The 11045-nt window shown below is 45.4% G+C and overlaps 1 protein-coding gene across 1 annotated transcript in view; it reads right to left on the bottom strand.

Moving 5' to 3' along the window:
• Plekhb2 (pleckstrin homology domain containing B2) overlaps nucleotides 1-11045 on the bottom strand; it is a 34704-nt gene that overhangs the window by 8309 nt on the left and 15350 nt on the right. The window contains exons 5-7 of the mRNA XM_028775430.1: nucleotides 7161-7200; nucleotides 5269-5358; nucleotides 1990-2095 (exon numbers count right to left, since the gene is read on the bottom strand). Of these exons, the coding sequence (XP_028631263.1) occupies nucleotides 1990-2095; nucleotides 5269-5358; nucleotides 7161-7200 (236 nt within the window). The remainder of the gene's footprint in view (nucleotides 1-1989; nucleotides 2096-5268; nucleotides 5359-7160; nucleotides 7201-11045) is intronic.

The raw sequence follows: 11045 nt of genomic DNA, 5'->3' as shown, positions 1-11045 counted from the left end.
CTTCCTTCCTTCCTTCCTTTTGTTTTTATTTATTCTGAGACATGCCTCTTGTCATCCAGGCCAGCTTGGAACTTATTTCATCCTGAGGAAAACCTTGAACTTCTGATCCTCTTGCCTCTACCATTTGAGGTTTATGCCGTGCAGCGGGTTTGTGTGTGCTGCACGGGACTCTCCCACCCGAGCCACATCCGTGCCCGTCTAGATTTCAGTTTTGAAGCAATAAAGCAGAGTACCCTCTAGCCGAGTGCACTAGCTTTCCAAACGACTCTGAAGCACAGGCCCAACAGAACCTCGACAGCGGCTGCCCTTCAGGTTGTCCTGACTTCTCTGCATGCGCTGTGCCAGACATGCACCCACACATGCATACACAACACACGCACAGCGAATAAATACAAATGTAACATTTTTAAATCAAAAGAACTCTAGCTATGTAAAGATATGTAAACATCCAAATGCCATTTTTAATACCTTAAGCAAATGTTTCTAGTCTTCTATTTGGCTCACGACTTTTGTGTTTGCTTGTTTGTTTGTCTTGTTTCTTGTGTTTTTAATGCTCGGGACTGATCACAGAGCCTCACATACGCCAAGCACTAAACTCCACCCTCAGACTTTATATTTCTTAATTTTTGTATTTGTTGTTCACATACATAGAGCTGGGTGAACGTTCCAAAGACTTCAACATGGGCCTTTTATCTTCTGCGGTGCCTGGCCAAGGGTTCTCTAAGGTCCCTAGCAGGCTTCCCATGAACCCTGGTCCTACCTCAGAATCCCATATACCAACAGCAGTAAAAATCATACCTCACTAGATTTCCTACTTTCTTGCTAGTCTAAAATTGTCATGTTTAGTAAATAAGAATCAAGACACACAACTGGGTTTGAATTTCATATAACAAATAACTTTTTAAGCACAAGTGTGTCCCATTAAACAACAAATAATTATTTCGGGAGCTACAGAAAGAACCCAAGGGGTCACGCATGCCGGACACCCGCTTTGCCACTGAGCCCTAGGAAGCCTCTTATCTCCACGTCCCCAGTGCTGGGATACAGACGCACATCGCCACGCCTGGCTTTTACACAGGCGCTGGATCTCACCTCAGGTGTGCGTGCTTACACACCCAGCACTTTACCAGCTAAACTATCTCCCTAGCTCCTAAGTTTTTCTGTAGATTTATATTGTACCACCAGAATGGCCTATAAATTGTGTGGTTTCATTGCACTATTCCTTATCATGGGCTTCTAGTGGTTAAGACTGAATGAATGGCAAGGGGGCTGGAGAGATGGCTCAGCAGTCAAGATCACTTGCTGCTCTTCCAGAGAACCCTGGTTCAGTTCCCAGCACCCACAAGTCATCTTGAATCTATGTATAACTCCAGTTCCATGCATCGAACGCCCTCTTCTGGCCCTGACAGGTACTTGCACTTATGTGTACATACCTATAGACACGTACACACAATGAAAAATAAAACTTTAAAAAATGTTTAAATTGAATGACATACAGAAAATGTAAGCAACAAAGGTATTTTGGGTTATATTTTAAATAAAGATTACTAAAAACCTTTAAATAGTCAAAAACTGGTCTGGAGAGATGACTCAGTAGGGCACAGACAGTTGCCGCCAATCTGACAACCTGAGTTCAATCTCAGGGACCCACAGTGTTAGGAGACAACTGGTTCCCTTGAATCTTCCTCTGACCTTCCCTCACTGTGACACACGAGCTGTGACACACATGCACCCACACACATATGTGTAACACATGCACACAAAATCAATACAGATGTAATACTTTTTAAATAACAATTACTCTAGCACTGTAAAGATATGTAAAAGTCCAAAGAACTATTTGAAGAAAAATACGCAAAACTCAGAGCAGCAAAGTGACCTGGGGTCTCCAATGGAAAGTGTAGCTCATGTAACTTCAAACTGAAAAGCAAGGCTCCTCCTTGCCCCCACCGTGTGCGGAGCCCAGGAGCGGCAGCCAGCATGAGTTACCTGCATACGGGTACTGGTATGGCACGGCATACGCCTGCCCGTTGGCGGCATAGACAACTTGAGTTCCTGCTGGGTATGCGCCACTGTATGGACCATAGCCGTAGACCTGGAAGGAGAGGAAGTCCCGTGAGAAATACAGTTTTGAGGGAGGGGCTGGTGGGATGACTCAGTGGGTAAAGGTGCCTGCCACCTAGCCTGATGACACGCTTTGTGTCCCTGAAACTCATGTAGTAAAAAGGGATGATCTGAGTCCTAGAAATTATCCTCTGTTAGCAATGATGACATGAACACACTTAAGTGAGCAGGGGTGCGTGGGGATGGAGAGGGGTGACATGCACGGGAGGTACTGGGGGGAAGAGACAAGAGATGATGTGATGAAACATACATACATACATACATGTATACAAACATACAAACATGTATCCAAACATACAAACATGTATACATACATACACGTATACATGCATACACGTGTACATGCATACATGCATATATAAACGGGTGTATCCTGACCTCCACAGGTGTGCTGTGGCATATCCTAGATTAGATAATGGAGATGTTGGTAACTCAGAAATCCCAATGAGTACAGACGGAAAAGTCGGGGAACAAGCCAGGAAAAGTTTGCTCTCTGTGCCCATAGAGCCAATAACTCCTCTACTCTGTGCAAACACTAAGAACCGACTGCAGGAACACCCTATTCCTGTCCCCAAAGGTCAGAGGTGGAAGGCCTAACCAGCATGCTCTACAACAGCCTCAACTACAACTACGGCAGCTACAGCAAGCCTCCCCTGCTCCCTTAGAGTACAGACAGGAAAGGATGCACATGGAGCAGGCACCCACTCTGCTATGCAGCAGACCACGGAGTGAACCACAGGGTCCACCTGTGCTGAGCAGAAGCAATCTGCCCTTCTTAACCCCTAGGAACCACTAAAGGCCTGGTGGGGAGTGGGTCAGCTGGCCAGACGCCATGCACCTGTCAGTGGAGAAGCCGAGCAGTGATCAGTAACAGGGATTCCTCTCTTCCCAGCAAGGTGCTCTGAGAGGACTCAGAAAACCTAAACTCCTGAGCTGGAACCCGGCCCCCGGCTGTGGGCTGAGAATCTGGACTTCTACCTGGCAAGACCCGAGTCTCACCGTGTTTAACATGTCAAGGTTCTGACCAAAATCACTTTTAGCACAAACAGCCATGATCTCAAACAAAATGACACAGACTAATGCCCACATGGAGACCGCAGAGATGTCAGTGTGAGGGCTGGGGTGCGGCTCAGTGGGCGGAGCTTGCTAGGCAAGGGAGAAAGGCTAGGTTCCAACCCTGCACCTGAGGGTGGAAGATGCTAGAATTATCTAGAAAGGATTTGTGTGTTGGTCTCTGGTATATAGACGGCTGATCTTTGTGTAACGTACGGGTGTGTGGGGGCAAATGTACATGTGTGGAAGGCGTACATGCCCGTGCATGCATCCAGAACCGGAAGAGGACACCAGGCGCATGCGCTCGAGTTTGCACCCACTCTTGCACTCTCCCCCTCACCCTCACCCCCACACCTTATTACCTTGAGACAATATCTCTTGCTGAAAAGATTTTTTTGTCCTTAAACAGTCTACTAGTTGGTCTAGAACTCTCTATGTAGGCAAGGCTGACCTCAAACTCACAAAGATCCACGTGCTTCTGCTGAGTACGAAGTTTAAAGGTGTCCACCATCATACTCAGCTTAGGAAAGGATTTTTTGAGACAGGGTTTCTCTGTGTTGCCCTATCTGTCCTGGAACTCAAACTGTAGACCAGGCTGGCCTCAAACTCATGGAGAACTGCCTGATTCTGCCTCTCGACTGCTGGGATTAAAGGCATGCATACCTGGCCCTCTGGAAAGGATTTTAAAGTAATTATTATAAAAATCTTTCAGTTAGCAATTATGAAATGAACATAGTTAAATGAAAAAAAAAACCTCTACCAAAAATAAAAACTTATAAGAAAAAAATCAGTATAATGCATACTATATATTAATATACAAAGAATACAAATTCTGGAACTATCTAGGGTGTGGTGCTGCATACTTGGAATCCCATAGTTTGGGAAGAAGAGAGAAAGTGATGGAGAGTTTACAGCACCCACATGGGGGCTCACAGCTGCCCATAACTCCAGTTGGAGGGGATCTGGTGCCCTCTTCTGGCCTCTGTAGGTACTGCATGTATGTGGTGCTCAGAGCTGCAGGCAAAACACGCATACACAAAAAATAAAATATAACTTTTAAAACAGACAGTTATATACAGCCACTTGAAAATAATGAGATATTTATAAATCTAATGAACATGTATTAAGTCATTATGCTGAAAACTGTAAAATGTTGATAAAACAAAACAAACTAAAGAAAGCCAAGAATAAAAGCAAAGAGAGAAATTGAGAAGTCCTCGAAGCTCAGGGCAGCAAACCAGACTTCGCTCTAAACATGATGCATTGGCTTATGGCAGCTTTGGTCAAAAACCTAGCAAGGTTTTGCAGTTAACATAGATAAACGGATTCAGGGCTGGCCAGATGGCTCATTGGATAAAGGTGCTTACCGCCAAGCCTGATGACCCAAGATTAATCTGCAGGACTCACAGAATGGAAGGAGAGAACCAACTCTCAAGTTGTCCTCTGACCTCTATCTGTGCACTGTAGATGTAGGTGCTTCATGTGTACACAGACACACACACGTACACACATGTACATACATGCTAACACACAAACACACACATACCTTAATTAATACATTTATAAACAGTGGGTGGGATAGCTCAGTGGTAAAGAATTTGTCTAGTATTATATGAAGCCTTGAGTTCAGTCTCTACAACAACAAATAACACACACACACACACATACACACATACACAACAGGTTTTCTGTTTATTTTGAGATAGACTCTCTAGATTAAGCTGTCTTCCTATATAGCCAAGAACGATCTTGATCTCCTAATTGCCCCGCCCCTACATCCGAAGCACTCAGAGGTGTGTTGCCAACCCCAGTTTACGCAGTGCTGGGGACCAAAACCTCCAGTTCAGTAGGCAAACGCTCCGTCAACAGAGCCACCAGCTCCAAGCGTTGCTTTATCTCATCTAAGCAAAGAGGAATACTCTGTGATAAAAAGGGAAGATTCGGAGTGTTAGTTCTAATTTCCCTGAGACTGACTTAAGATTAAGATCAAAACTACAACCAAAACCAGAAGAGACGAGACTAACAGCAATGGAAAAGCACCAGAGAGCCCGGCTTCCCTCATGTGGATGCTCTCTTCCCAGACCTCCCTACCTCAGGGGTCGGCGTAGCATAGGCTGCGTAGGGGGGCGGTGATGCGGCCACTGCGGTCTCTTCAGACAGGATTGGTGAGCCAACGTAAGCCTGTGGGAGACAAGACAGCTAAGACCAACAGCACATTTACTCAGCAAAGGAAAGATCACGAAGAGCTTCTCCTGCTAGTCCAGGGGCAGCCTAGAGCCTACTAAAACACCCTCTGAGCTCAGCAGCCAGTCCTGACTCAGTCCCTCGCCAGAGAGGAGCAGTTCTGGCCCAGGAAGTTGCCGAGGTGGCCCTGCCGCCGATGCCTTTTAGACCTCAGGCATAATCAGGAGTGCACCAGGAACATGCTCTACTGTAGTTCAAAACCTATGACCCAGTGAAAAGGAAAAAAAATAATAACTCTTCAAAAAACAAAACAACCCACCCGCAGAACTGCACAGAGATTTTGCTAACTGCATGTGCATGGATCACTGACACTAATTTCCGGGGCAGGGGCTATTCATGAAAGACAGGAGTGTGGGGTGAGTTCTCAGTTAAAGTATCTCTGGCCAACAAAGGCCGAGGACACTGGGCCTTTTGACTTTATTGGCCACTGGCACAAGTTCTCCTCTAAGCCTGATCTACTTTTCTACTTTTCTCTATAAATATATTGGAAACAACGGAGCCCCATCTAAGAATGAAAATGCCGACCACAGAGGTCTTGGGCACGATACAGGGACACAACAGGATTTATGGTTTCTCTCTCTCCTGTGGTGAGAATTAGTATCAGGGACACGGACAAGGACAAAAGGTCTTAGTGTTTTGAGGCTGAGATCTGTTTGTTTGTTTGTTTGTTTGTTTGCTTGTTTCTGGGAGGGTTGTTTGTTCTGTTTTGTTTCTTTAGTTGGTTGGTGTTTGTTTGTTTGTTTTGGCTTTTCGAGACAGGGTTTCTCTGTGTAATAGCCCTGGCTGTCCTGTGCTAGCTCTGTAGACCAGGCTGGCTTCGAACTCACACAGAGATCCACCTTTGCCTCCCAACTGCTGGGATTAAAACCACCATGCCTGGAGGATAAGATGTTATGGACGAAGTGGGCACCATGGTTCTCTTTGAACTTTTACTTCAAAATAGAGCAGAATTCAAGGTGCCACAAACCTGGAGAGAGATAACACTGGAATTGCCGGGCCTGGCTGAGGAGGGTATTGTCTTAGATTCTCACTACTCTGACAAAATAACCTGATGGGAGCAACTCAGAGGAGAAAGAGTTTGTTCTGATTTACAATTCTAGAGGAACACAGTCCATCAACGGTGGTGAAGGCATGGCAGCGGGCAGAGGAGGCGTGGCATCGGGCAGGGGAGGCGTGGCATCGGGCAGGGTGGGCGTGTCATCAGGCAGGGGAGGCGTGGCAGCGGGCAGGGGAGGCATAGCAACAAGCAGAGAAGGCAAGATAGAAGGAGCAAGAGGGAACTGGTCATGTTACATCCAGGATCAGGACTGAATAGAAGTCAAGTCAGGCTCAAGACAAATCCTCAGTGACCTGGTGACATCCTGTTTTCCAGTGAGGCTCCACCTAAAGATTCAGTAACTTCCCTAAACTACTCCATCAGCTGGCAACCAAGCTGCCAAGCAAGTTGAGTCTACAGGGACTGTTTCAAATCAGTAACTTCCCTAAACTACTCCATCAGCTGGCAACCAAGCTGCCAAGCAAGCTGAGTCTACAGGGGCTGTTTCAAATCAGACCACAATAGGAGCCTCTTATATCTGGTGATCACTGTCACCAAGAGGCACCCTGCCCTGCTCTGCTCAGGAAGCAAGTGTGTGGACAGGTCTCTTCCATTCCCCTCTCCCAGCCTCCTGTTCTCCAGTTTGTTACATACACAGACTCAGGATGTACAAACATAGCTGGAACAACCATGGGCAACTTACTGTGTTCGTTCTGGAATCCTGCAGTGTAAACTTCCATGCCCTGGAGAAAATGAAAAACAGGGTACTCAGAGGTAATCCAACATTCTAACAATTCTTAAATTCAGACAAGCCTCAGCATTCCTGGACAGGCTTCTGTATAAAGAGGGATGGCTACCTCATAATCCCAGCATTTAGGAGGCTTAAACAGGAGGACTACCGTGTGTTTTAGGTCAACCTGTGTTGAAGATTAAGACCCTGTCTCATACCACCCCATCCACACCAAAATAAACAAAATAAAACAGAACTTCAGGCCTTATTCCAAGACCCACCAAATCATCTCTTGCTCAAGACATGAACTGAGAAAGCATGTATGTTTAGAGAACAGATTTACAGTATATACAGCCTAAAACATAATATACAGTTTATTTTCATCTCTTTAATAAATGCAAATGTAGTTGGGCGGTGGTAGCACATGACTTTAATCCGGGACTCGGAAGGCAGAGGCAGGCAAACCTCTAAGTTTGAGGCTAGCCTGGTCTACAGAGCAAGATGCAGGGCAGTCAGGGCTACACAGAGAAACCCTGTCATGGGGAAAAAAAAGTGCAATGTTCTGTAAGTTGTCCCATCAGCAGCCAACACTGGCTTGAAACCAACTATGTAGTCCAGGCTAACCCCAAATACAAGATCCTCCCACCCCAGCCTACTGAGTGTGGGGATTCAGGGACACTTAACCCCTGCTTTACTTATAATGGCTATACCGTGTTCCCATGATACAGAGAGATTTTGATTGGCAGCTGTCTTAGACAGAATTATTACTGCAGTGATACAACACCATGAGCAAAAGCAACTTGGGAAACACTTCCACATCACAGTTCATTATCCAAAGCAGGTGGGGTAGAAACTCAAGCTGGAACCTGGAGGCAGGAGCTGATGCAGAGACCATGGAGGGTGCTGCTTCTTGGCTTACTCTCCATGGCTCGCTCAGCCTGCTTTCTTACAGACTTCAGCATCACCAGCCCAGGGATGGCCCCATCTAAAATGGGCTGGGACCTCCAGCATCAATCACTTGATTAAGAAAGTGCCTTACAGGCTTGCCTGCAACCCAATCTTTTTTTCTTTTTTTTAATAGCTTCATAGTTTTTACTTCATTTTAAAAAATGACAGCACAAATCCATCCTCAGGGAACAAAACACACTTATTTAAAATTTCAACAGTGTACAAAATTAAAGTTTGGAATTTGATCCCAGGTTTAACATGAGCATTACCTTATAAGGCAATTTCTTTCCTTTGGTAAATGACTTATTTGGCCAGAGAGAGCATAACTGGAAAAGTGCTTGCCTTGCAAGCTGGAGGACCTGAGTTCAAGCCCTAGAGTCCTCTAAAGAAAGCTGGATGTGGTGGCATATGCTTATAAATCTCAGCAGCAGGGAGGCAGAGCCAGGCAGAGCTGTGGGGGTTGCTAGCCAGCCAGTCTTGCCTATATGGCAAGTTCCAGGCCAGAGGAACCCTGTCACAAACGTAAAAAGGTGATGGATGGTGCCTGACGAACATCTGAGGCTGTCTTGTGGCCTCCACAAACATGGACACACACACACACACACACACACACACACACACAGAGAGAGAGAGAGCATATTAGAGTTTATATTATTCTGGGAGCAAGTCATCTCCTAACTCTTCATCAGCAAAGTCATCCTCGTCAATTCTTTTCTTGGCTGCAGTTTTTGGTCTTTCTATCTGAGGGCCCCGTGGATCTGCATAGGAGACATCGATTTCTCTGTTACCGCTGCTTTCATAAGGTTCATCTGTCCCAGGCAAAGCTCTGGGCTTGGCACTCCGTTCACTTTTACTACTGGCACTATGGTTCTGGCCACTGTCACTGCCAGTGCTCCCCTCTCGTTTGCTCTGAGAACCCCCGCCGCTGTCTCTGCCCAATTTTATGCGCTGTTCCCTCATTTCTTTCATTTTTCCCCAACCTCTTGAATTTTGTGGCTTATTCTCAAACTTTTTTTAATCCAATATCTGTGCAGAGACAGACCAAGAAACGCAACAGGTGACTGCTATAGACATGTGAACATCTGCCTCCATCTCCTCTCTCTCTCTCTCTCTCTCTCTCTCTCTCTCTGCAACCCAGTCTTATGGAGACATTTTCTCGACTGAGGCTCTTTCCTCTCCAGTGTCAAGCTTGTGCAAGTTGCAATAAAACTAGCCAGCAAACTGGCAACAATTTTACCATTGAAAAGACTGGTCCACACTGACCCTCTCCCATCTCTACAGTTCAAATGCTGGGATGACAGGTGTCCCCCAGTATGGCCTGCTTTCCCTGTACACTTCCTTATGAGGATTCCCAATGAACAGCTCAGCCAAAGGATGCACCCGTCTCAATAGATAGATAGATAGATAGATAGATAGATAGATAGATAGAGATACAGAGATACAGAAATACATACATACATACATACATACATACATACATACACACACACAAACACTTCCTTTCTCTTCACTTGATGGTTGGAGGAGACAATCCAGATTCCTTTCTCCATCTTTCCTCAGAGGTCTCTGCTATCATGGATTAAACTTTGTGCCTTCAAAAGACAGACTGAAGTTAGGATCCTCCGCACTGACAAGTGTGGCTCATCAAGAAATAAGGGCTTTGCACATGAAATCAAATGAAAATGGGGTCCTCAATCCAACATGTCTGGTTTGGGCAAGAGGCAGGCAAGGTGCCCACAGACACAGGGAATGGCCTTCAGAGGAGCTGACCTTACTTCTGACCACCAGGGCCCTGAGGCAGAAGCTCCAGCTTTAATTACCCTGTCTGTGGTGTCAGAACAGACTTAGACACTGGGTTTCCAATATACTCTGTGCTGTCTTTCTGACATCTTATTTCAGTTACATTCCTGATTAATAAACAGGATAAACAGCCAGACTTTACGTTTTCTGCCCATCGTCATTCCTTAGTCTTCCTTTTTCCTTCAATACTTTTATCACAAGTGTGTGTGTGTGTGTGTGTGTGTGTGTGTGTGTGTGTGTGTGTGTTTTAATTTGGAAGTCATTATTTTGTATACCAGAGAATGCATGTGGAGGTCAGAGGACAGCTTTCAAGAATCATTTCTCCTTCTACCTTGGGAAACTGGAACAGAATAATAAAAGTGAACTTTAGGAGTCACTAACTTCCAGTAATTTATCACAGGAACATAAAATAACCGATAGGTGTTACTTAGCCTGTCTGTGTTCCAATGTCTTGTGCCTGGAGCAATAGCCACGTTGTCGGACATGGCAAGGATTGAGCAGCATCTTCAAAGCAGTTAGGCAAATGCCTGGAGCAAAGCCAGTGTCCGGCTTTTGTCAGCTTAAATTGCTAAATGGCAATGCAGTTCTATTTTATAAAAGGAGCAAATTAGTCTGGCACTCGGCTGCTTCTCCATCGATCTGGAGGGAAGTCATATCTCTACCAGGATACAGCATTTAAGAGTCACTGACCGCACAGAAATTAAATAGAATTTGTGCAGAGAACAAGAATTGGATTGCCAGACACACATCAGTTAGATTGCTACCATTTGTAACTCCAGTTCCAGGGGATTGTGACACTGGCTTCTGGCCTCTGAAGGTACCCGAATATGTATGCACACACACACACACACACACACACACACACACACACACTTTTTAATCTTAATAAAAATTTAAAACATAAATCCTAAATAAAACTTTTTAAAAAGTTTATTCAGACACTGTGGCTAATACAAACACCGAGGATGCAGAGGTAAATGGATTTCTGCTGAGTTTGAAGTCTACATAGTGAGTTCCAGGCCAACTAGGGCTATACAGTGAGAAAACACTCTCTCTCTCTCTCTCTCTCTCTCTCTCTCTCTCTCTCTCTCTCTCTCCCTCCCTCCCCCT

The sequence above is a fragment of the Grammomys surdaster genome, unplaced genomic scaffold, assembly GCF_004785775.1.
Source record: "Grammomys surdaster isolate TR1022 unplaced genomic scaffold, NIH_TR_1.0 255, whole genome shotgun sequence".
Taxonomy (NCBI): Eukaryota; Metazoa; Chordata; class Mammalia; order Rodentia; family Muridae; genus Grammomys; species Grammomys surdaster.
Note: the sequence above shows the minus strand (reverse complement) of the source record. Positions and strands in the feature narration are given on the sequence as shown.